This window comes from Colletotrichum costaricense (assembly GCF_030867565.1).
Source record: "Colletotrichum costaricense strain IMI 309622 chromosome Unknown Scaffold_1.1, whole genome shotgun sequence".
Lineage (NCBI taxonomy): Eukaryota > Fungi > Ascomycota > Sordariomycetes > Glomerellales > Glomerellaceae > Colletotrichum > Colletotrichum costaricense.
Window position 1 is genome coordinate 1,827,187 of NW_026848230.1, and position 24,535 is coordinate 1,851,721.

At 56.5% G+C, this 24,535-nt stretch overlaps 9 protein-coding genes across 9 annotated transcripts; 3 read left to right on the forward strand and 6 right to left on the reverse strand.

Annotated features, from left to right (window-relative positions):
- Nucleotides 1-285: 285 nt before the first annotated feature.
- On the reverse strand, nt 286-1,471 carry CCOS01_00663 (GNS1/SUR4 family protein; the record flags this gene model as incomplete). The annotated part of the gene is made up of 4 exons (XM_060448860.1): nt 286-617; nt 665-877; nt 928-997; nt 1,046-1,471. 4 exons carry the CDS (start codon nt 1,469-1,471, stop codon nt 286-288), a joined length of 1,041 nt encoding a protein of 346 aa, XP_060320298.1.
- A 2,221-nt stretch (nt 1,472-3,692) lies between these two features.
- On the forward strand, nt 3,693-4,672 carry CCOS01_00664 (cytochrome c oxidase subunit Va; the record flags this gene model as incomplete). The annotated part of the gene is made up of 4 exons (XM_060448861.1): nt 3,693-3,895; nt 4,140-4,185; nt 4,301-4,418; nt 4,551-4,672. 4 exons carry the CDS (start codon nt 3,693-3,695, stop codon nt 4,670-4,672), a joined length of 489 nt encoding a protein of 162 aa, XP_060320299.1.
- A 759-nt stretch (nt 4,673-5,431) lies between these two features.
- CCOS01_00665 (uncharacterized protein) lies at nt 5,432-9,815 on the reverse strand (the record flags this gene model as incomplete). Its single annotated transcript, XM_060448862.1, has 4 exons — nt 5,432-6,313; nt 6,365-6,526; nt 6,575-9,583; nt 9,639-9,815. 4 exons carry the CDS (start codon nt 9,813-9,815, stop codon nt 5,432-5,434), a joined length of 4,230 nt encoding a protein of 1,409 aa, XP_060320300.1.
- An 835-nt stretch (nt 9,816-10,650) lies between these two features.
- Nucleotides 10,651-11,710, reverse strand: CCOS01_00666 (emp24/gp25L/p24 family/GOLD; the record flags this gene model as incomplete). Its single annotated transcript, XM_060448863.1, has 5 exons — nt 10,651-10,941; nt 10,995-11,183; nt 11,239-11,416; nt 11,564-11,618; nt 11,704-11,710. 5 exons carry the CDS (start codon nt 11,708-11,710, stop codon nt 10,651-10,653), a joined length of 720 nt encoding a protein of 239 aa, XP_060320301.1.
- Nucleotides 11,711-12,016: 306 nt separating this feature from the next.
- On the forward strand, nt 12,017-14,038 carry CCOS01_00667 (PhoD-like phosphatase; the record flags this gene model as incomplete). Its single annotated transcript, XM_060448864.1, has 4 exons — nt 12,017-12,091; nt 12,151-12,162; nt 12,234-13,807; nt 13,855-14,038. The coding sequence occupies 4 exons, from the start codon at nt 12,017-12,019 to the stop codon at nt 14,036-14,038; spliced, it is 1,845 nt and encodes a 614-aa protein (XP_060320302.1).
- A 564-nt stretch (nt 14,039-14,602) lies between these two features.
- CCOS01_00668 (uncharacterized protein) lies at nt 14,603-16,169 on the forward strand (the record flags this gene model as incomplete). The annotated part of the gene is made up of 5 exons (XM_060448865.1): nt 14,603-14,871; nt 15,024-15,283; nt 15,418-15,600; nt 15,734-16,067; nt 16,142-16,169. 5 exons carry the CDS (start codon nt 14,603-14,605, stop codon nt 16,167-16,169), a joined length of 1,074 nt encoding a protein of 357 aa, XP_060320303.1.
- Nucleotides 16,170-16,595: 426 nt separating this feature from the next.
- Nucleotides 16,596-18,530, reverse strand: CCOS01_00669 (calcineurin-like phosphoesterase; the record flags this gene model as incomplete). Its single annotated transcript, XM_060448866.1, has 4 exons — nt 16,596-16,620; nt 16,673-17,589; nt 17,644-18,233; nt 18,362-18,530. 4 exons carry the CDS (start codon nt 18,528-18,530, stop codon nt 16,596-16,598), a joined length of 1,701 nt encoding a protein of 566 aa, XP_060320304.1.
- A 1,386-nt stretch (nt 18,531-19,916) lies between these two features.
- On the reverse strand, nt 19,917-21,078 carry CCOS01_00670 (short-chain dehydrogenase; the record flags this gene model as incomplete). Its single annotated transcript, XM_060448867.1, has 4 exons — nt 19,917-20,031; nt 20,085-20,217; nt 20,267-20,650; nt 20,706-21,078. 4 exons carry the CDS (start codon nt 21,076-21,078, stop codon nt 19,917-19,919), a joined length of 1,005 nt encoding a protein of 334 aa, XP_060320305.1.
- A 956-nt stretch (nt 21,079-22,034) lies between these two features.
- On the reverse strand, nt 22,035-24,242 carry CCOS01_00671 (trimethyllysine dioxygenase; the record flags this gene model as incomplete). Its single annotated transcript, XM_060448868.1, has 10 exons — nt 22,035-22,114; nt 22,171-22,242; nt 22,302-22,923; nt 22,980-23,088; nt 23,145-23,232; nt 23,313-23,373; nt 23,562-23,628; nt 23,715-23,732; nt 23,967-24,143; nt 24,205-24,242. 10 exons carry the CDS (start codon nt 24,240-24,242, stop codon nt 22,035-22,037), a joined length of 1,332 nt encoding a protein of 443 aa, XP_060320306.1.
- Between the last annotated feature and the right edge of the window lie 293 nt (nt 24,243-24,535).

A 24,535-nucleotide genomic window follows, 5' to 3' on the forward strand; every position in this document is an offset into this window, starting at 1 on the left:
CACTGCTTATCACAGCAGGGCTCCTTTTTTCGTTTTTCAAAGTGTTGCCTCGCCAGTAGCGAGGGAACGATGCAGTAATACACAGTTGTGAAGAAAAGGCCATGCCTTGGAAAAAGTCGTAGTCGCGCGGCCTGGCATGCCGTCAAGCCAAAGAATAAGGTGTCTCGTCACATCCAAACGCGTTAAGCCGTTGACATATCGGCAAACAGAGACCCTCAGATGCCTGTGCGGTCACCTGCGTATATACACTCCACAGAGTGGACGGCACCAAGATTGGCAAGGGGTTTACGCCTTGCGGGATCGAGGAGTGGAGGAGCCGTTGGCCTTGGCTCCGCTGGCCTTGGCGCTGCCGTTGGAGTGGCCGGCGACAGCCGAGGCAACGGCGTGAGGGTCGGGGAGGGGAGCCTGGCTCATGCGGCGGAGAGACTTGCGGGTCTGGGACTTGCCGCCCTTCTTGTAGGTTGCGAGGTAGAAGGAGATGAAGAGGACGAGGTAGGAGCTGAGGATACCGATACCAGCAAAGGCGGCAAACTCCTCACCGGCACACTCGCCCGCATTGGGCATCCAGGGGAAGTAGGTCGAGGTGAAGTAGGTGTAGGAGGCGAAGTAGACGAAGCCTGGGACAGTTAATACTTTGTTGACAGACGGACTGAGTGCAGCTTACCGAGATCGATGATGAACTGGATGATCTGGAAACGAGTGACCCACTCCTTCCACCAGATGCGAACGCCGCGGGCACTCTGGAAGTAGTACCAGTACATGACGACGTGGACGCCGAGGTTGAGGGTGATGGGAACCCATGAGACGGCAGTGGAGCCAATCAGCTGGGTGTAGCAGAGGAGAGCAGTCGCGCCGTGGTGGTAGCAGTGGAGGAAGGCTGTAGAGTGTCAGTCTCGAGGGTTACACAAACCAGGGAGGTGCGCATACTCAGAGGCTTCTTCTTGAGGAAGAGGAAGACGGTGTCGAGCAGCTCCATGTACTTGGTGAGGTAGGTCATCTAGGCTGGTCAGCTGATGTCAATCGCGCGCCAGTCGATGGAACGTACGTAGTAGAGGACAACGAGAGGCTGGGTCCAGCCGCCGTCGGCGTGGCAGATGGAGTGGAAGATGCCCTTGCGAACAACGGTGGGCAGGAGCTCCTCAATGTAGAGAGCGAGGAGACCGGCGCTGATGAGGGTGAGGATCAAGTTGTGGGCGAGGAAGAGACCCTTGAGCTTGTAGGGCTCGCGGTTGCGCATCCACTCGCGTCCTCCAAAGATGATGGTGTAGTAGATGATGACGAAGATGCCGGCCGACTTGATGGTCGACATGGGCGTGACGCCAGGCTGGAATCTGAACTCGCTCACGGGGTAGCCCACGATGGGAGTCCAGACCTTGTCGAGAAGAGGCCATAGGTGGATGCCAAAGGGGCGATCGAGCGTGGGGAGAGGCAGTTGCTCGTAGAACGAGGAAGGTGCTTGTGTGGCCGCCATCTTGGTGGTTGGTGGTGTTTTTTTTTTCGTCGAGCTCGGTGGGAGAAGAAAGACGGGTGTTGTGGCGCGATTATCTACTTGCGAAGATTTGCGACAAGGTGTTCGGTTACCGTGGGTCTTTCGATGGGGACTCGACACGGAAGACGCGGATTGATGGGATGGAGGAGGTAGAGTGTGTTCTACTCAGCAATGCAGCAGCGGCGGCGGCAAAGCGGTTCGATGGACACGATCCAGAAAAGAGGCAGAAGTCTAAGGAGTGACGACTAATAATGGAGGGAAGAAAAGAAGAATTGCAGAAAACGCGCTCTCGCTCTCTCTCTACCCGCCGCAAGACACCCGATGAGAGTCTGGAGAATTGAGACGCGGGGAGGGGTCGGAAGGGAGGTGATCAGACAACGGGAAAAACGCCACGGGCACGAGTTGGTTTATGAGGAGGAGGAAAAAAGGAGGACGGACGGGGAAGGACACGAGCAATGGAGCAAGCAGCAGCAGCAGCAACAGGCGGCGATGCGAAAAGTTGTTGAGATGGTCAAAAGGGGAAAATTCCGATCCAGAAGGTCAAGGTACCCTGTACTTGTCGCGCAGCCTTTTTCGCGGCCTTCATTTGGTCGTGCAGCATGTGATTCGCTGTCAGACCCTAGCGCAGCCAATCATGGGCCGTGCCTGGGCCTATGCTCATTTGGGTACCTGGTCGTCCAGCGACTCCAGCGTACCCACTCGACGTAGGTACCTGGGTTTCCAAGGCACTGATACTGCCTGTAGCGCGCAAACACGTGACCCAGCCATGTCACCGCCTGAGTAAGTACAGTGGACGTAGGGAACCTTGAGGTAGGCAAAGTACGGGGAACAAGATGCCGTCAAAGGCCGGACGTTGTTTATTATTCACCGTCCTGATTGACTGGCCAGATGCTCCGGTAGGCTTACGTCGTTCGGATACTGCGGTCTGTTCGACCCTTGGCAACACCACAAACCATCCTACAGACAACGAACATACCGTCAGCTGCCAGACGACGCGGGCCGTTGCAACCCAGTCTTGGAGACCTTGCAGGTTGGTTCCATGCGTTCCATGTTGGAGAGGTCTTACTCTTCGGAGACGGGAGTCTTGGGTTGCGCTGAACAAGGTCCAGTTAGCCGTCGGGCTAACCCACTGCCAACTCGACCTAGCCCCAAAACAACCGTCACGGCCGCATGTACCGAGTACCTCGACTGCTCGTGATGCACATTGCAATCTCGGAAGTTTAGGCTACGTTGCCAATTGCACAGCGCAGGCCGTACGGAGTAGACAGAGAGTCAGGTCTTTTCGTCTGTACTATCTGTAGACTGCATCCCGTATCCATACGAGATTGCCTATGCAAGCAGAAAGAGGGTCAATAAAAGAATTGTGCCTCGGCTCCGGCACCCAATTGACCTTGTACTAATCAATTGTCTCCCACGATCATCGAATCTCGATGGGGGACGTGCTGGATGCCGTCACAATCTCCGGCTTCTTGGTCCGGCCACCTCCGGCCCCGTGTCTTCTCCCCCTTCCGTCCCAATCAGCCTTCCCCCCTTGAAGAGAAGCCGTGCAGCATATGTGTATCCGTACTTGGGAGGATGGGACGGTCGGTGCAACGGAGCCTCAAGTTTGCTCCCAACTCCGGCCCGGGGAATTGGTGCTCTGTGTCCATTGCGGGAACCCGGGGGGGGCCTTACGAGATCCGAACAAAACCCCCGTAGTTCGCGTGTCCCAATGGTCTGTCATATCCCCGGGGGGAGGTTGAAGATGCACCCGAAACACCACGCAACTCTGTCAGGGTTCCTGGGGAACCAGTGAGAGCCTGGAGGATGAGTATGACCATTTCCAGATTCGGGGGAGAATCGTCCACAGTGGCCTGATGATGAACACGCGTGCGAACAGCGCCAACACTGTGTTCATCCGCTGGTGATTCACACGTCAGGCAGCGGCAGCCCTGGCACAATTCACACGGCCTGGAGCTTCACAGCTATTGGCTCTCCCCGAAGCAAAGCACACCCCAAAGCTACGGCTTAGTCATCCAATCAAAATCTCGCAGAATCCAATCCTTTTTCGTGCCTACCAAACTCCAACCACATCATCCGACTCAATCCCGAACGAAACGCCCGTAGCTTTCGCGAAAAAAATAATCGTCACCGACGCAGCAACCTCCGCCTTCGCCTCTCCTCTCGGTCGACCCGCTACCACTCCCCTCTCTAATCGAACGAAATGTCTGCCTCTATCCTCCGCGTCGCCGCCCGCGGCTCGACCAGCTTCTTCCGCGCGAACCCCATCCGCCAGCCTCTCGTCGCCCGCTCCGGCATGCTCCTGCCCATCGTCGCGGGTGTCCCGGCCGCCAGCAACTTCAGCACCAGCGCCCGCCTCCGCTCCGGCGACCACGCCGAGGAGACTTTCGAGGAGTTCAGCGCGAGGTGAGCCATACATTGCATTGGATCGTTCGATTGGGTGGTTTCGAAGGGGGGGTCGTGCGGGTTGGAGGGAAACTCTCGGGCGAGAGGGACGATAGGGATGTTGGAAGGATTGGTGCCTTTTTTTGCCCGCCAACCACCATCATGCCACCATCTCCATCCCTCTTCATCCGCGCGACAAAGCCATTGACCCTCGTCGACCCTCGGACTCGCTCCTCAATTGGCAACGCTAACTTTTGCACCACAGATTCGAGAAGGAATTCGATGGCGTCCAGGACGTTTTCGAGCTTCAGGTACGGCCTCTGACACTATGCCCTCGGGATCTGAACCTAGTCCCCTACTACCCGTACCCCCGGCAAAGAAGTGGTCTGATGGGGCGAGGCTGACTCTTTTTTACCGCAACAACAGCGTAACCTCAACAACGCCTTCGCCTACGACTTGGTCCCCTCTCCCTCCGTCGTCGCCGCCGCTCTCAAGGCCGCCCGTCGCGTCAACGACTTTGCTACCGCCGTCCGCATCTTTGAGGGTATGCATCCCCCCTTCCCCAGTTGCTGTTGCAGCTGTGCAACGTGCACGCGGGTTCCCGTCTTCCGCAGGCCCGAGCAACACTGCGGATGCCCTGCACAACTGACTGAATCCCAACTGACACACCCAACAGGCGTCAAGGCCAAGGTCGAGAACAAGGGCCAGTACGAGCAGTACCTCGAGGAGCTCAAGCCCCTGAGGGAAGAGCTCGGCGTCCCCCTCAAGGAGGACATCTACCCCGAGGAGAAGAACTAAGTTTTCGACCTCCGAATTCAGCGAATTCAAAACGAGGGTCAAAACGAAAGGGGATATCGAGATTCGTTGGAACCGACACTACCCCGGCTAGGGCCAAAACAATATCAAACTCGAAACCAACTTGTATATTTCTACAGGAGCCAAGAAGAGAGGAAAGAAAGGAGCAAAACCCGACAAAGTCTGCTTGCCGCGTGTGTTTGTGTCTGTAGGAGAAGTCCGATAGAACGGGAGGGGGAGTTTTTTCTTGGTAGTGTGATTTTCCCAAATCAAAGTCCCATGTACCATCTTAGAGCCTCTTCTCAATGTCATATGTTCAACCTGTCTGTCTACCAGAACCCAGCCTGCCGTGCTTCTCCTGGGCAGTTGTGACGTTGAGCAAGCAAGTGAGCCAATTCAGTGGGGAACAGCTGGGAGACCTGCATTCCAAACGTCTCGGGAATGCAACGCCTCGATGCATCTAGTCACAGGTTGCCAAGCGACAGCTTTCTGATCATCACCAACGAGATAGCAAGACGTGTCTTTCGTAGCATATAGCCATCTGATAACTATCCAGCTCAACCACAACCTCTCAGAGCCAAGGCATCAAAACACAGCGAAACCCTCTCAATGGTATCTTTCTCTCTAAGGGTAAGGAAACCATTACCGAGCTCTCGGTAACAACGGTACACATCAAATCAGTACAATGTCCTCCCCCGACATCTCCAGACTCTCCTCGCAATCTCTCAATCCCCAAGACCGCCATCACGTAAACCCACGTCTTCAATCCCGCAAATGGGGCCACCTGTTGTTGGCCGAGTTATTGAAAAACTGCAGACCCGCAACGGGCGTACCGCCGCCAGATTCATGCGGCGTAGGCGACGTCCCTCGACTAGCCGAACCACCGTTACCACCACCGCCAGCAGCGCGTCCCGTTCGCGGGCTCATGACGCTCAGCCGCGGGCTTCGGGGCACGCTCTGCTGCCTCGTCTCCCTGCGTCCGTTTTTGAGCGCCCGCAGCTCCTTCTCCACGCGTGCGAGCTCCTTTTCGCGGTCCTTGGTGATGGCCTTGGTCTCGGCAATCTGCCTCTGCATCTCCTTGACCTGCTGTCCGGCGTTGGCCGTGACGTTGAGGACCTGCGCGAGGTTACCCGGGACTGACGATTGCATCGCGGCCACCTGTTCCTTGAGCTCACGGTTCTCGCGAGAGAGCTCGCTGTTGGAATGGTTGGCCGTCTGATACGCATCTCTCGCGTAGCTTAGCTCGCCGTCCCGGCTCTCGAGCTTCTTCTCGAGCTCTGCCACCTTGGCCAAGGCCTTTTCGAGTTCTGCCGTCTTCTCTTTAAACGTCTCCGTCGCGACGGAGCCGGCGTTGACGAGGGCTTCTTCGAGAGTGGCGCTCTTGACCTTTAACTTCTCTTCGAAAGCCTGGGCCTTTTCTTGCCACTCGCGGCTCTTTTCCAGGGCCTGTTCCTCCTTTCTCTTTGCTTCATCGCGCTCAGCCTCGAACTTGGCCCGTTCCCGAAGCGACGCCATGTGTGCCGCCTGAATGGAGTTGGTGGTCTCGTCGTAGCTCTTGACCCTCTTGGAGAGATTGATGACCTGTTTCCGGAGATTGGACTCCATGCTGTTCTTCTCCTCTAGCTGATGCTCGAGTTCGGACACCTGATACTCCGTTAGCAATCTGTAATGTTGAGCCGTGCCAACGCTCCCTACCTTATCCGTTAGAGTGTCCAGATGCTCCTGGGTCGTCTGGACGTGCAGCTGTGACGGTCGAGGATTCAACTGACTGCGAACCGCTGCGTCAATGTCTCCCGGATCTTGTCCAGGGAGCGGGCTGACCCGAAGGCGTTTGACAGCTTGCTGCTGCTCGCCATCCTACGCACCTGATTAGCACTGATTCTGTACCACAAAAGGGCAACCCACAGTCTTGCGCTTGCGGGTCGGCTCCTCCGCCTGGCTCTCGGGCTGGCTGCTCGAGTACAAGTCCAGAACAGAGGAGGGGATAAGCTCAGGGTCCCAGTCGAAGCCGGGGTCGGGAAGGATTGCCTGATTGGCAAACGAAACTGCGTAGTGATCAATCATGACGCCCTGGTTATCTCTTTCGTCAAGATAGCTCATCTTTCTTGACTGGCACACGGCGATGCATAGCGCATTCTGTCGTACCAAGCCCGTGAAATCCGCCGGCAACAGTAACTCCAGGTGCTCGATAGAGCACGTCGTCGTGAGCCTCAGCAACATTGGCTTCTTCCCGTTCATCTTGCCCCATTGATCAAGGAGGTCTGTCTGCAAAATGCCATTGTCGAATCCAATGACGACGTCAAAGTCGCTTAGGTCATCGACGAGAGCCTGCTCGGAGTGCACGAGAACGACGAGCAGAGAATGCTCATCCTGGCTTTCCAGCTCATGCAACCCCTTTCGCGAGTATGCCATATCCCCGGTGCCGACGATAGCCTCGAGGTACCCGATGACGTTGATATCACGCGCAAGAATGAGTATCTTCTTGTGGCTTGTCTGGAGTCGCTCGAGGAATCGGCCCACAAAGAAAAACTTGCTATTGGTGCCCATGGCATGCTTCTTGAGGTCTTCTGCGGACAAGGCATCAATCGAGTCACCGTCGAGAGGCGCGGGCATGTCGCAAATGTCGCGAAGCTGGCTGAACATTTTGCCAATAGACTCTATAGCGGTTTTATCGGGGATGTCTTCCTCGGACTGCATATCCTTGGTGAATTGCTCAATCATATTGCGATAGGACTTGATGGTGCTCCGATACAGGGGGCGAATGTTGGCCGGAAACGAGAGCGTAACCAAGTATTCGCTCTGGTCCACGGTCGTAGGGGGACCTGAAAGGTATGGCTCTTCAATGTCCGGCGAAGTGACAGTGCTCTGGTCGCCTGCGGTGGTCTGGTCTTCCGGCAGCATATCCATAGGATGGTCCTCGGGCTGAGGAAGTGTGTTCGATGCCTCCTCGGGCTCGACTGATCTGCTAATGTCTGAGGGGGATATGGTGATGGGAAGCTGCTCGGCTGCTTCAGGTGGCATGAGATTGCTGGGAAAGATGTCTCCCATGCTAGCAGTTTGGTGCTCTTCGTGGATCAGAGGCTCCATCGCCGGCTCGACCGGGGCGCCGGCAAGTCCAGGCATATCTGTAGACGACGTGACTGGCTCTCCCATGGTCCAGTTTCCTGTGAGAGGCGGCTGCGAGTTGATTTGGATGGATGGATGATCCATGGGCGCTGAGAATGCAAGATCCGCGACCAGAGAGGGGTCATCGTGACGAATTTGAGCCGACTCAGTCGTCGGACTCGTCAATCCTGCCTCGCCTAATGTGCCTTGCAACGCAGCTTCTTGGATCCTCATCAGCTCCTCTATCGCCGAGAGTGGTTCATCGCCCGAAGTGTCCATGGCTGGAGGTAGACTCAGCGGCCGATCAGAGCCCTGAGACTTGTTGGATGATGAGGGATGAGGGGGGAGTGACCGTCTTTCGAAGCAAGTCTGAAAACTGTCGGCCTCGGAAACCTCGTCCTCGTCGCGTTGTGATGGAGGCGAGCCTGAACTGGCGACTGTGGGACTGAAGCGTATGCGCGAAGGTCTTCGACGGACGGTATCAGGGACCACAGGCTCTTCCGTGGAGCTCTGGCTTGCGGAAATATCCAGGAGAGGTTGAACGACTTGAGCAGCTTGCGTGTTCTGGCTGGGGCGTGTATCAGAACAAGCAATGACTTGCTCAGTCGCCCACTCCTGATTTTCGGTCTGTTGTTGCGACTTGCTGGAGGCGCTCTTCGCTGATGAAGTTGCTTGAGAAGTCGAGGTGTCGAAATCAAAGGCAGGCTGGGTGAGGAAAATGGGCGTCCTGGTAGGCTGCGAGTCCTGGGGATAGTCTCCAATGGCGGAGTTTTCAGCCTGCTCGACTGCGCGCAGGTCGTCGATCTGATGAGATGGAATTGACCTATCAGAGACTGAAGGAAGGGAGTCGTGTTCACGTGAGGCGCGTCGAGGTGGGTGCGATGCTGCAGGCTCTACGGCGGAATGCCGATTAAAAGGTGAGGCTTGGTCGAGGTCAAAGCTTGGGCCCTGGCTTGGTTCAGGGCTGTTCTGCGTCAAAGGGATGTAACCCGACGACACCGGCTCCGGTGGGTGATTCTGAGATGCCGGGTGAGGCGACTCCAAGGGTGTCCGACGCACAAAGAAGTGTGAACGGTGATCCGCTGGACTGAGGTATCGGGCCTGGGAATCCGTAGACTTACTCAGGGAGGTCCTCAGGCTAGACTGCTTTTGCGAATCCGGAATCTCACGCTCGACACAGGCGTCCCCTTTGTTGCTTGTCGAGGCCCCTTGTCTGTTGGAGAACGGCGAGTCCTGGGTATCGAATGCTGAGTACTCTTGAGAATCGGGGATCGTCCTTTGACTGAGGCCCTCGGTGATGACTACTTGGCTGTCTTCGTCTTCAAGGGCCGAGATGGGCTGCGAGCTGAGCGACGTTGACCCTCGCGAGTCGGATATACTAATGTATTCTGAAAAGTCGCGATCTACTTTGGAGGGAATCGCCACGAAGAAGCTGGCCGTGGTGTTGTTGTATACAACATCCGAGGCAGCGTCGGTATCAACCTCTGATGCCGACGACAGCAGGGAAGGAACCTCACTAGGGTACCGCTTCTGCTGAGGTGGGTTCGAGTCGTTGTCCGAGTCCGGATTCTGCAGATCTTCTGACTGCCTAGACTGCGGTCTCCTGCGTCTGTTTGCCGTCTGCACGGGCTGGCTACTGTCGATCGACCTGGTGGACGGAGTACGCGCCGGTGAGCCCTGCTGTGCTACACCTCGGACGTCCCGCAATACAGGCTCTCCTGCTGGCGCGGTGCCGTCTTTTTGATAGACCAAATCGAGTTTCCTTCTCCAATCGAATATCGCTTTCGAGGTGACGTCCTTGCTTGGGGCCTGGTTGGAGTTAACAATCGCTCCGATAAACAAGGGGGGGGGCACTTAGACTTACCCACGTGGGACGGTATCGCTCGCCGGTTTCCGGGTTGTCTTCCCAATCGACGAGATATTCAATATTCGAGCCGTTTCGCCTTTCTTGTAGGATATCCTTAATGATGTACCATTCCTCCTTTGGCTGTTCCTTGTGCTTCTTTGGGTTTTTGGAGCTGCGGCGCGAGTCCCTCGGCATTGACGAGTCGCGATCCACCTCAGCAGAGGTGGTGTGTTGTTTTGGAGGTGCTCGTTGGCGCGGCGGATTGGGCTGGCGTATGCGGTTTCGGGTCCATAAGTATCGCTGATCTCGGGCAGATGCGCGCGTGAGGTTGCGATATGTCCGAGCAAAGTCGCTAGAAAGGACCTACACAGGTCGCACGCGAGGCTACCGTTGCTATCGCAGCTCGTGAAGCTCAAGCCCAAGCTGGGAAGACCACTGCGGGTCCACCTGCAGCCTGCCGTGGCTTGTGCACGAGCCACAGATTCAGCCAATCAAATGTCGCCGACAGCTCACTCAGGATGGCAGTGGTTGACGCCGTCTATCAATGTCTCTAGCACAACTGCGACAGCTGTAGGTCCGAAAGTTTGGTGGAAGAGTAGTGTGCGAGGAAAGGCAATGGCTGGCATCTGGGAAAGTGTGGCCTGGCGGGACGTCGCATATAGTACCTGTTGGTCCGTCGGGCCTTGAAAGCGTTCAAGCTCTCGGCCCCGACACCTGCAGGCAAACACATCATGGCAACAGCCTCGTCACAAAGAACCTCGACTCTAGGGAGAACACTCATTAAACCATTCATCAAGTCCACTAGCGGTACCGGTGCTACATGTGCTCCGAGGCTCCCATTTACGGACCAGTCGACCCGCAGACTCCCTTCTTCATGACAACAGCGCTGAATTTTGATCGTCAAAGATATCTCATTCCGTGAACCACATCAAGTCTCTTTTTACTTGTGATATACACGAGTCCCTGGTGACTCCTTTTACCCCGCGCCGCGATGAAATCCAGAATAAACTTTTTTGGTTCGTTGCGCCGTTCATACGTAGCCCTTGCGCGCGCCCTGGAAGAAGAAGCGAACGATAAACACCTGCAGAGCTCCCATAAGCACGATGAGGGCGCACTGGATCATGCTGAAGTTGATGATGCGGCCTTCGGTGCTGCGGACAGTGCTGAAGTTGCGGTTCTCTCTGGTGCGGAAGTACTTCTGGCCTCTCGAGATGGTCGAGAGCTGGCCGGAGAGCTTGAAGATGGTCTCCTCGAGGGTGGAGTGCTGTTCGGGAGAGGCACCCTGCTTGGCGGGAAGCTGAGCGCGAACCTCGTTCTCGACCTGGATTGGCATGGGTCAGTAGAGCTTGGGTTGGGAGTTATTCGGGAACGTACGGCAATCTCAAAGTCGACAAACTTCTCGGCAAAGGTACTCATCTCGTTGTTGAAGCAGAACTCGTAGTCGCCCATCTGCTGGGCCGTGAAGACAAAGTCGCCCTGGCGCTCCTTGGCTCCATCGAGGATCATCTTGTTGCCCGGGCCGGTGACGGTGTAGTCGACATCGAAAGAACCACCAGATTGGACCTGTTACGCATCGCTGTTAGCTTGATGCAGCACTTTGAAGTGGTGGTGAACGCACGGCAAAGTAAAAGGCAATCTTCTCGTTATCCTTCTGGGTCTTGGCGTAGAAGCAGGCCTTCTCGTTGGCGTGGAGCTTGTAGGTCAATGCCGTGGCAGCGACCTGGGAAACGAAGCAGGCGAAAAGCCCGCAGGCAATGGCGGACACCCTCATGATGTGTTGTTGCGTGGGGAGAGTCCTGGGTGGGCGCGTGAGGGTATCTCTCGTCGACTCGTGAAGCAGGGGATTCTGGACAAGCTGTCGCCAAAAGGGTCACTTAGAACGGGCCACGATTGAAAGTTCGGCGCGGAAAATTGGCGCCGCTACGCCCCTTGGGAGCACGCACGGGCCAGCGGCAGCGCTGCGGGAGAGCAAGGTGGCACCTTTGCACCTCCAGTCCACTGTCCCCACAGCAGCAACAGCTCCCTCACCAGCCACGCTCACATGCAACGGGAGGTGGCTTGTTATCGGTGTTTCAGCGCGTACGGGGCATATCATCAATCAGTGACCTCATCTCTTCAGAAGTCAGCTCAGCTGTCACGTCACGTCTGGCAGAGCTTCCACCTCCCTCTGGCAGGGCAGGTCCACGGAGTACCACCTGCACATTCTATCAAACCTTCTTCCATTGTCTCGTCCTTTCTCTTCAATACCCAGCTGCAAGGGGAGCAGCTCTTGCCTTTTTTTCTTTCGTAGACGATCCCTGCAAACTATTTAATTCCACTATTCCTCCACCAGTTCAATCTTTCGCATCTACAACCTGCAAGTTCCAACATCTACCCACTACGGAGCTCTCGGCGTCATGGCGGTTCAGACGCGCATCGCCACCACATCCTCAATCGCGTTGAGAGCGGTCTCGTACCTCTTTCTGCGATGGGTAGGTTCTTCAACTTTGTCTTTTAACAATTGGTCGCTAATCATTGGATGCAACTTTAGTTCCCCGGTCCAGTAAGTTCCACTTATTCCCGAGCGTTTGACTGTCCAGGCTTGGCGCATCGTGCTGATCATGGTTGGTTTAGGCTGCTGTGCCCATGAGCATATTCGCACTCTTTGCAGTCTTTGTGCCTTCCTTCGTATCTGGCTACATTAATGAGCCAAAGTACGATGTCGTGGAGGACGACGTGGACGTGACGGTCAAAGAGACTGTTACCGAGGATGTCGGCGGCGCCACCAACGGCCATGTCGTTGCTGAAGAGATCCGGGTCGAAGAGACTATCGTCGTTACAGAAAAGTCCAGCCCACTAAAGACGCTCCTGGCGGGAACACCGAGCTCGACCAGCCCTATTCTTTCCATCTTGACCTTCCTGATCAACTTGGCATTGGTCGCAATGACGGCCGACTTCTTATTCCGCGTTCGACAGTACCATCCGGTCGACGACCTCTCCTTTGTGCGTCTTGGCTATGTCTCTCCGACAGAGGCAAAATTCGTCATTCGCGAACCCGACCAGGCCAAGATGCCCGTTACGCTCGAGATTCACATCAAGGACCCGCAGCCACCCTTTGACAACCCCATGTGGCAGCTTGGTGGCGGGCTGAGATTCACCGACAACACGACCGACTTTGCGACAACCTTGACCGTGCCTCTGAAGCACTCCCAGCAGAGAGTTTATGAGTGGCGCACGTCCAACAACCACAGCGGCGAGTTCGTGGCCCCGCCTAGAGCTGGGCAGATGTCGACCTTTAACGACAACAAGTTCACCTTCTTGTCGACTTCGTGCATCCTGCCACGCTTTCCGTATAACCCCTTGGAGCACGCCCTGGCGATTCCCGGCATGCGCCATTTGGCGAGGGTCTTACCTAGTCTGCAGGCGCAATTCATGCTCTTCTTGGGCGATTTCATCTACATTGACGTACCCAAACGCCAGGGCAAGAATGAGGAGGACTACCGCCAAAAGTACCGTCACGTCTACGCCTCGCCGGACTGGGCACCCGTAGGACAGAATCTCAGCTGGATTCACGTTCTTGATGACCATGAAATCGGCAACGACTGGTCGTCAAACACCACTGGCGTGTACCGGGCCGCAATCGAGCCGTGGCACCACTACCAGGAGCTGGCCAACCCGCCTCCCGCTCGCGTTGCCGGCACCACAAACCTCCGCAGACAGGGCGCCACCTACTTTGAGTTTGTCCAGGGCCCCGCGAGCTTCTTCATGCTCGACACGCGCTCGTACCGATCCGACAATGACGTTCCTTCCGACAGCCCGGAGAAGACGATGCTGGGTGCTGAGCAGCTGGAGGACTTCCTCGCCTGGCTGAACCGGCCTGAGCCCAAGGGGGTCAAATGGAAGATTGTTGCCTCGTCGATTCCCCTGACCAAGAACTGGCCCATCAACCGCAAGGATACGTGGGGAGGTTTCCTGGTGGAGCGTCGCAAGATTTTGGAGGCCATGTGGGATGCTGGCGCCAGGGGCGTTGGTGTTGTCGTCGTCTCTGGCGATCGCCACGAGTTTGCGGCCACCAAGTTTCCCCCTCCCGCCGATGGAAGATGGCCTGAGAGCGCCGCCGCATACGAGTTCTCGTGCAGTCCGCTGAACCAATTTGCATCACCGTTGCCAAGCTACAGACAGACCGACAACGAGGATGTGTCTCTCAAGTAAGTGCAGTCGCAGAACATTCAAGGTACGATACTAACAGGCATAGGTACATCCACTCTGGCAACTCCAAGTTTGGCTCTTTGACCATTGAGAACCTAGCGGAGGGGGAGCAGAGCTCTCTCAAGTACAACCTATACATTGACGGCGAGATCGTTTGGAACACGATCATCCTGTCACCCCCGGTCGAAAAGGCCCCCAGCTCGTTTTGGGATAAGTTGAAGGGAAACTAGGATAGATGGGTAGATAGAGGTGACATGGTCAGCATCAGAATTTGAATCACACGTTATTGCAAGCAAGGCATTGCAATTCGCGCCCTGTTTCGTTTCCGGCGCCGGTTTTCATCCGCACCGAGTGTACACACCAGAGGACTGTTGCTCATCTTTCGTCTACCATCGTGTAAGCCCCACCGGTGCTGTCGTAGACTTCGTTCACAGGAACTTCGAATTCCTCGCATCATCACCGCTGGCCAATCGCAGGGGCAACGTTTGGCCAACACCGGCATGCATCCTGCGTTGCGCTACGGCACCCCCTCTCCCGGACGATGTTGTCCAGCCCCCGGGAATAAGAGACCGGATGACGGTCTGCTACGCCAACTCCTCAATGACAATCGGATTGCCTCACACAAGTGCGGAGAAGCAACCTGCATGAGCTCCAAGCCGAGATAACATCGCCTACCCCATCGAATAAGTGAGTCTCTCACCCTTTCATAGAGAACTAGTCTCTAAGCAACCTCAAATCTTGCAACTTCAGACTTGAAAGATAGGTGAAAAGAGAAAAAAAAAAGGACCAGAGAAATGGCAATGAAGCGCCTCCAACAGCTCGGCAACCAACTCACACAGACCTCTCCTAAACCAGACGAAGAGACAATGGCCCCCGCAGACTCCAAATTCGCCCTCGACGAAAACGGCATCCCGCCGTTCGAGTCGCTGCCCCTCGGCAAAGACGACCCGCGCTTCTCGGCCTGGGGCCTCTACGGCGACAAGGACGAGCTGGGGACGCTGAACAGGTTGACGGACGAGCGCGTCGCTGCTGCTGCGAAGGAGGAGATTAAGACGGGCGCGAGGTAAACCTGACCATCTGAGCACATCGCCATCGTCGTCCTCCTCCACGTGAAGTCCACAATACCCAAACCTTGAACCATGTGAAGAAAAGGGGATTCATGAGATGCGAGATGATGGAATCTTGGGGGGGAAAAAAACTGACGGGACCGCACAGAGTCTCCCTCAACTGGCCCCTGACAGCCCAATCCGCCCCCTTCTTCAACCGCCGCGCCTTCCACCACGACCTCTACCGCAAACACCCGCGCTTCGTGAACGACGACGAGTGGACCTTCAACTCGCAGTCGTCGTCGCAGTGGGACGGCCTCCGGCACTTTGGGTACCAAAAGGAAGAAAAGTTCTACAACAGCGTCTCCATGGACGAGGTCCACGCCGTGGACGAGGAGGGGAGGCGGTCGACTGTGAATGGGATCCAAGGTACCCATCTCTCTCGATTTCCCCTGCTCTCCCGATCGCTTCTTCCGTTTAGCTCTGTCGAGCGTCGAGTCTAACCCCCGTGCGCCTACCACGGTGTGCTTGGGTTCCAACAGTGTGCTGACAACCTAGAAAAGCCTGGCAGAAACACGGCATCGTCGGCAGAGGCATCCTCGTAGACTACCACACCTGGCGCCTCGAGCAAAACATGCCTTACGACCCCTTTGCGCGCGACTCCATCCCCGTGGCGGATCTCCAGGCCTGCCTCAAGGCGCAGGGCACCGAGATCAAATTTGGTGACATACTCATCACCCGTACAGGTATCTCCCTCCTCTCTCCCTCTCTCTCTCTTTTCTGTCTTCTCTCCTCTCGCCCCCAATTCCCATACCACGTCCCTCTCTTCCCACATCACAACTCTCTCACGATAAAATGACTTAAACAACAAAACGACAGGCTTCACAGCAACACACGCCTCCCTCCCCCCCTCAACCCTGTCCGACCACCTCGCCGCCAGCCCGCAAAGCTTCTCCGGCGTAGCCCAATCCGAAGAGACCCTCCGCTGGGTCTGGTCCAACTTCTCCGCCGTGGCAGGCGACCAGCCGTCCTTCGAGTGCTGGCCCCACCGCGACCCGAAGCACTGGATGCACGAGGTCCTCCTCGCCGGCTGGGGCATGCCCATCGGCGAGCTCTTCGACCTGGAAGCGCTGGCGGCGCAGTGTAAGCGCGAAAAGAGGTGGAGCTTCTTCGTCGTGAGCGAGCCGTGCAATGTCCCCGGCGGTGTTGCGAGGTGAGATCAAGAGTACCCCGTTTGACTTGGATTTGTTGAAGTCTGGTTTGCGTCTTGGCTAACGGATCGTATAGCCCACCCAATATTCTTGCCATCTTTTGAAAGTCTGGTTTCCCCAGTTTCCCTGGTCCTCTGAGACACCGTATACAAAACTGCCAAATGCAAGCGAATGTAAAACACTTCGAGGAACATGAGGTTCAGTATCTGTCACCAGCTTGGAGAAGATTGTCGGGGGTCTGTGGTAGAATAATCAACATGGTCACCCAAAACCCCAGACTTACGCTGTCAAACCTCCATCATGTAACCTACACTGTACACGATAGCCTACGGTTTAGCACATAATCAAGAACACGCCCCCAACACGCCCCCAGAGACCCTCGTGAAGTTGAAATGCTTTAATTGTATTCGTATGCCAGCTTTCCTAGCTGAGCTAATTTGTTGAAACAAACCAAGCCTTGACGCCCTAGTGTGCTATCATCCGCCGCGGGCCTTCTATCGCTAACACCTCTACCCCAAGTAATCGCCGTCTCATCCCTTGTGACTCTTACGGTCGCTGCTAATGTGTCAGTCAAAGGAACCTCAAGGGGCGGTGCACCACAACTCACGTGCTCAATCTCCTAGAAAGTTGCTGCAGCTTCTTGTCATTGGCCGCATCCTCGGCCGCCTTCTCCAACGCCTGCTTCCGGTCCTCATCTTGCTGCTTCACAACCTCGTCGTGGCTGGGTGGAAGTCTCTCGTTCTGCAAATCAACCTTGCGAGCATCCTCGAATGTGTTGATGGCGTTCTTGATACCCTCGGCGCCTAGCATCAGGGTACCGGCAGGCAATCTGCCACCGGAGACGGTCTTCAACTCAGTGACACGCTCCGACTCTTCGCGCAACACCTGGAATACACGCGAGAGACGGCCAATGGCCAGAATCTTGTTCTTGATAGCCCGTCTCTTGTACTCGATCGACTCGGGATCCTGCGAGGCGCCGGAGAGGGGCGGCGACATGGGGCCGGGGGATGTGGACGACGGGGTGGCGTCCTCCTTGAGCTCCTCCTCTGAGCACGTGCTGAGGATGGCGATGAGCATATCGGTAATCTTTTCACCGACAAAGGGGAGCGACCAGGTGAAGACGTCCATGAAGTTGGGCAGCCAGTAGGGGTGAGGCGTGCAGTTGAACTGGCGAATGTTCATGACGTTGTTCTCGTACTTTAGCACGGCAGCCTTGTTGTTGTAGACGTCGAGGTAATTCGGCGCGGAGAAGATGGTCATGACACTGGGGAAACCCGTGGTGCGAGTCTTACGGTACATGCGGTAGCCGGCGTCTTGCGCCTCGTGGGCACGAATGACGGAAAGGAGGTTGTTCTTCTCGAGGAATGCGCATGCGGCGGGGTATGAGAAGAAGTAGGAGCATCCGCGGACGTGGTTGTGCAAAAAGTAGTCGCTCGTCTTTTCTTGGCCAAAGTCCTCGAGAGGGTCGGCCCAGAGGATGTCGCACATGAGGCCCTGGGTTGGGGGCTCGCGGAAACGGTCAATCTGCGAGATACATCGTTAGCTATAAGCCTCGTACAGAGGCGAGTGTATACTCACGCTGCGCAAGTCGTCGAGAGTGTGAAGCTCCGGACTCAGGCCACCGTGAATGCACAGGAACTGCTTGTTCATGACGGCAGCCAGGGGCAGGCAGCAGAAGGACTCCATGCAGGCCTCGTAGATGGCCTCGGAGTACTTGTGCTTGCACTCGAGCTTGAAGGTGAAGTAGTCGGTCAAGTGGCGACACTCGTGGTTGCCGCGAAGCAGCCACAGAGTCTTGGGGTAGTGGATCTTCAAGCACCAGAGATACAGGACGCACTCGATGGAGAAGTAGCCTCTGTCGACATAGTCGCCGAGGAAGAGATAGCGCGTCTCGGAGGGGTCGCCTCCGACTTCGAACAGCTTCATGAGGTCGTAGTACTGGCCGTGGACGTCACCGCAGACGGTGATGGGCGCATCCATCTCGAGCAGGTTGGGCTCAGCGCGCAGGACCTCGGTACAGGTCTTGAGGATCCATAGAGCCTGCTCCTCGGTCAAGCGACCCTCGCGGTAGAAGTGCTGCTTGAGGAAGTTGATGTTGGGCTTTGTGTGGGTTTCGTCCTCGAAGAACTGCTCGTCAGAGGGCGTGAACATGGCGGGGGCCTGGACGTCTGTGGCAAGAAATCAAGTTAGCGTTGAGGTCACTGGGTTGCGTGGAGACGAGCTCCAGACGAAGACATTCGCAGCGATGACGGCGAGGCTGGCGGAGGCAAAGCAATAGCGGGAGCATCAAGCGTACCTTTGCAGACTCGCTCCATGGTGTTGACCTGGGTGCCATCTTCCATAGTATGAATGGTGAAATCAATCTCGGGCAGGGGCTTCTTCTCGCGAATGGCGCGGATGGCATTGTCGACCTGCTGCTGGGTGCGGCTGCCCTCGCCAGGCGTGCTGGCTCCCTCGGGGTCCATGATTGCTGATGATGTGTGTGAAGATTGAAGCGGCGAAATCGAAAGGGGGTACTAATCGGCCGGGGGTATCTATGATGGATACGAGGGTACTCGGATGGCAGAGAAACAGAGCGGTGAAGGGGAACGGTTAGGCGAGAACCAGCTCTGGATCAAGTCGCGATGGGAAAAGGGGGCCTGCAAAGAGGCGAGCTGGGTGTGGAGCGAAGTCGTTGGGCACGAGACGGCAAGAGACGAGGCCAGGCTTTGCGATGCGATGCGAGGGGTAAAAATTGAGGTGAGAAAGATAGGGCTGAGAAGGGGGAGTTGGGTGAAGGGAATTGGGACGGATGGGATGCACTTGGCCAGGTCTGTTCAGTCCAGTCCAGTGTTTGGAACCTAAAGGACCAGTCGTCGTCAGTCTCCAGTTTCTGGCTCGCTACGCAGGCGGGCACTTTACGAACGCTAAGTACTAAGGTACGGGAGGCGCCCTCCATTGATCAGTGATGCGGCATGCCAATCCAGGGCGTTCGGGGTGCTGGTGCTATCGCTCAGGTAAGCTGAGAGCTGGGGAACACGCACACCTCCATTGGATAGGTCACCTCAGATGAATTGGCAGGTGGCAGACGCCAAATGCCCGCGGACGGCGGGACAATGAAGCTGCGTGTACATCCCACCTGGCATCGGTTTGGGTGAGGAGACAAGTACCTCAACTGACCCCTCTCTTTCGTGGCGAGAGGCAGCCACAGGCGCCCACCTCAGTTGCCTTTTCTGCCCCTTCCCCCCACTTTCTTCCACCAAAGTTGTACCGCAGTACATCAAGGAAGAACGGTACGTACCTGCTTTAGATGATGCTTCGCAGCTTCTTACGCAGTAGACCCTTTTTCTTCCCTTCCATTTCCCCTCCCCCTCCTCCATACGGATAGCACCACAGCAAAAAGCACCAGCACTTTTTCCACTTCGCTTCGCCTTCAATTGCAGTGCACGCAGCCTGCAGCACGGTTCACCTCGGACTTGGCCAGCCAAAGATGGGAATATCACGACGCGTATTGGACGCAACCCGCTCGCCTGCCCCTCCTCCGCGTTTTCTCACCACACGGACACGGGCCCAATTGTCTTAGAGTCTGTCATCATTCGCAGCCCTCTGTGCTGGCCTGCGTTCTACCTCTATCCAGTCTATCGGCTGCACGTCTGTCTACTAGCATGGCGGCATGGCATCCCTGAGACTCGGCCGTGTAGCTGCACCATTCGAGCCAATGACCTTGATACGCAAGCAAGCTCCGGCTCGTCTTATCGGCTGATCAAGCAGCCCCCGAAACCCCTTGCTCGCCGGCCGTTCTTTCCTCCAGCTCCGCCATCGCACTCTTCTTTCTCTACGGCGTCATCATGGGTATCATTCTCTTCCGCCTCTTACGGCAAGCAGTAACCTCCGTCAACGACAAGATCGGATCCCGTGGTGTACGAGGCGGCATCCGATGCCAGGTACAAGTATGCGCCCTTGAGCTCGCTGGGTTCTCCCTCGCGTCTGTTGTTCAAGTCAGCCTACAGACTCACACATGATGCATCTCTGCAACTCACCCCATTGGCGTCTTGTTCCTCCACTGCTTCTTGGACTCTTCGTCGACGAAAGCGGTAATCTCGGTCTTGATGTATCCGGGCGATACCGTGTTGACGCGGGCAAAATCGACCCATTCAACAGCCAAGCTCTTGCCTGTGCACTAGTCAGTCCCGTTTAATTCCTCCACAACTTTAGCACTTACAGAGGTGAACGACGGCCGCCTTGGACGCGTTGTACACGGCTTGCGCCTGGGGGATGTTGACAACGTGAGCGCTCATGCTAGCGGTAGCAATAAAGCTACCAGTCGTGAAGCCTTCGAGCTTCTTGCCGTCGAGCGTTGTGCCCTCCTTCTTTTGCCTGCGGAAGTGCTCGCCAGCAACTTGAGCGCAGTACACGGTGCCATTGACGTTGACGGCCATGACCCTGTCGGCAACGTCCATGGGCCCGTCAATCAAAGGACCCTCTTCCCATGCGATGCCCGAGTTGGCGACAAAGATGTCGAGGCGGCCGTTGAACTCGGACACAATCTGCTGGATCGACTCCTGGATGGCTTGGTGGGAGGTGACGTTCACCGGGTACGCCTTGCCTGCGGAATGGTTAGCAACACGGCTAGGACATCTTTCTATAGCGCCTCCACGCACACTTGACGCCGTACTCCTTCTCAATCTCAGCAGCACGGTCCAGGGCCTTTTTGTTGCTGTTGTACCAGATGGCGACATTGGCACCCGCCTCGGCGTAGGCATGGGCAATCTGCAAGCCAATGCCAGCACCAGCTCCAGAGACAATGGCCGTCTTGCCCTTGAGAGAGAAGAGAGGCAGCACACGAGTGCTTTGCGGGGCCGCGGTGGCATCGTGCTTGAAAGCACCGTCCTTCATGTCGGCCATTCTTGCGACTGTCGTGGAAAAGGGCTGGAATCTCGCGGGGTTGCTGCTGCTGTTGCTGGCGACTGCGGCACGAGGAACACAGAGGACTCGGGGCCGCGAGACCGCAGCGCGAAGGGCGTGGCGGAACATATTTAACAAGCGTCGACTCGACAGGACAGGGAGGAATATTGCCGCAAGAGGGTCTCTTTTCTTCTTTTGCTAATTCACTCAAACAAGGTTCTAGGGAGAAAGCTTCACCGCACTCTAAAGATATTGAGGATTCCACTCGACGATGTACATTCACGAAGCGGCCCCCTCGAGGGAGGAGCTAATACTAATACTAGTATGGCCGGCGCGCCGCGGCAATGAGTCCCTGGCTCATGCGCCGGAACAATCGACAGCGAGGTGACGCTGTGGGGCTCAAGGGGAGGTTCCCGGAGGGGAAGCTGTCTGCTCCATGTTGTGTCGCTCCTCCACGCTAGGACGGATGGAGGGGTCAATGAGGTGTCTCAAAGCCGTCATTGACCCTGAAGACGGCCACTAGGGATATGCCTATGCATGGCTGCCGTCGTCGCAACATTCCCTTCCAGGCTTCTGCTGCATGTCTCAAGTCTTCTTCATCCTCGGTCGTTGCCGGGGGGTTCCAGAACTTCCAGGTTCTTGTGGGGGGAACCTGGTGCCATGGGGTCCCAGCCTTCGGGGCTATTCGGGTCGCATTGTTCCTGAACTGGGCCGTATCCAAGTCTCTAAAGATGCGAAATGTCAATTCCCAGTGTCCACGGCGGGTTTGCTCAATGGGCCAAGGTCCTGAATCGCGGGGCCATCGGGGCTAAAACGCACATCCCCCGCCTTGACTCGACTGGCGCGCTTCTACACTACAGCCGCTTTTTACACTACAGGGGACATCGCGGGGGCACACAATGACACGAGACCCGGGCTGCCAGAAACGAAACGCGCGGGTCATCGGCCAAAACGCAGCGATTGAACGGACGAGATGATATCAACGGTTTCCTCTTTGCGCCTTTACTCGCGAACCATGTGCTCCTTCACATGCCAATGCAGCTCCGCCCAAGACCTTTGACACCCTATCATGTGTTCCGTCTACCTCAGCCAACAACCTGGTTCAGGACCTGTTCATGGGGGAAGTTTGTGTTTCTCCAACGGGAGACAAAATCATCACGGTTAACTATCGGTATTAGTTACGTTGCTCGTGTGATGACCGGAGAAAGTCGAAATACTCACTGTAGGCGCCGGCGATGCGTCTTCTGCCCTCAAACGCACTCCTACCGTGCATCACACGCCAGTTGTCAAAGACTGAAGACTGATTAGCATTTGTCCCGTCTCGTTTCAAGGCAAGACATGGCACCACTCACTCAAAACCTGGCCGGGCTTCAGTTGCCACCAAAATTCAACGTCGGATCTCCGGAGAATGGCATCCCACTTGCGCGCCGCCGCATACCACGCGGTCGGCGAGACGTCGTCGGTAAACGGCACCACGCCGCGGTCGTCATTATTCCACCGCACCCGCTGCAGCGTCCGCGTCTGCGGGTCAACCTCGAGCACGGGGTACCGCTTGTCGGGAGATATCGTGATGCCTTCGTTGCCGCTCGCGTGCCAGGGCAGGCGCACCTTGGAGAGGATCTCGTACGCGGCCGGGTCTTCCTTCTGCAGGATCTGCGCCGCGTAAAAGGCGTCCACGAGGAGCGATTCGCCTCCGAGCTTGCCGTCTTCGGGTAGCTGCTGTCCCGGCGGAGCCTCGTGGGAGAGCATGTGGAAGGCTTGCAGGCCGGCCGGGTCGGTGAAGTAGGTCGTGTCCGTGTGCGCCGGGAGGGCGATGTTGGTGTAGGCCGTGTCGGCCATGGCGAGGTCCGGGACGAAGTCGTAGAAGCCGCCGTAGTGCGTCTCACGGATGAAGGCGATTCTCTCGAGCACGCGCTGTGTTGGTTCCGGGGTGTCGTAGGGGGTTCCGTCTACGAAGGCGAAGCCGTACTCGCGCTGTGGGTGTCAGTTGACCTGTCATGCCCTGGTAGCAGAGGATTGGGCATGCTTACAATGAGGTTTGTCAACTCTGCGACGCCCGAGTCGTCCTTGTCGGTCATGAGGTGGTCGTACTCGACGACGGGGCGCCTTTCGCCCACGTCGGAGCCCCAGAAATGGTAGCTTGCGTGGAAGGTCAGTGACTTGGTGTGATGTGATGGTACGAGATTGCCCCTTACTTGACTTGTTCCGGACTGCGGTGGTCATGTTGCAGGTAGTGCTTGATAAAGTGCCATGGGTAGAAGCTTTCGTGGCCGTCTTGCTCCCCTAGTTGCGCATGACTGTCAAATCCATGTTTCTTTTACGAGAGTGTTAGAAGGGGAGGGGGGCTTGGGTGTTGCACCTACACGTCACCTTGATACCCTTTTCTTCCGACTTTATCTCGGAAGGTCCGATGTCTTGGCTAATCTACAGTTTCGTTCAACCAAATTGCCATTGTTAGTCGAGTTGGGGAACGGCATTTCTGAGGAGTGGGAGGGGAACGGGTTAGGTGATTTGAAGGTTGGGGGCCATGTTGCCAGCAGCAGCAGCAGCAGCAGCAGCAGCTAGGAGGCACGATGTGATCAAATGGAATAGGACAGATGGGGAGGGCTCACGGCGTATGTATCAAAGTTTCTTTGCGTGGTGTCTTGGTTCACGCATTTGCTGCATCGACAGTTGTCTCTGTGTGCCGGTGGGGTTGTGTCAGTTCGGCCGAGATGATGGATTTCTGGTGCTGAGGCTTGCTGATGCGGTTGGCGGAAACGTACCTGAGCCAGAAATGGGGGCTGCGCGTTGGGAGAGAGTTTGTGTTAGTTGAGGTGTGTGGAAGATGGTCACGTCATGGTGAGGACCGGCTAGTTGCGCCGGAGCCGGGCTCCGGAGCCGGAGCCGGAGTTGCGGCCAGGGGACCGGGGGAGCCGAGCGGGAAGACGGGGGACGGGAGACGGGGAAAGAAGGCCGGGGTTGTGATAAGGTAAGGTAGGTGCGGTGGGTTGGGTCAGGTTATGACCGGGACTTACAGCGTTGATCTACGGGTTGATACGCCCGTCAGCCCTTCGAATTGCACGCCTTCGGTAACGACCTTTGCGTTGAGCTGGCGGGCGGCGGCGGTTGCGGAGAGGTGTCTACTCGCGGATCCAAAGGTGCCACCACATGTGATGCGGCGGGGTGGTGCTCCGAATGCAGAAGCGGTACGCCTAGAACGGGGGAGTGAGACCTTCACGTGTCACACATGTGGACGATGACTGTACTACATACCTCGCGGCTCGGGGTGCGATGGTTCTCCAGGGGAGCATTTTGGAGACCTACAGACGAACTAAAGGGGGAAAAGAAGCACTCTAGAGCCCAATTGGGTGGTGAGGTTCAGGTCCTGTGGGATGGAACTCTGATAACGGGCCGAGAGGAGGGTGGGAGGGAAGATGTAGGATAAGGTAAGGTAAAGTTGGAGAGAATGAACTCTGGGAAATGGGAATTTGGAACCCGGGATGATTTTGGGTGGTTTGTCTGAGAAATGCGACGGAGGCGGGATCTCGCGGGGGATCGGGAGGGGCTCTGGCCTCTGGGGAAAGCTGAGAAAAGCCGAGAACAG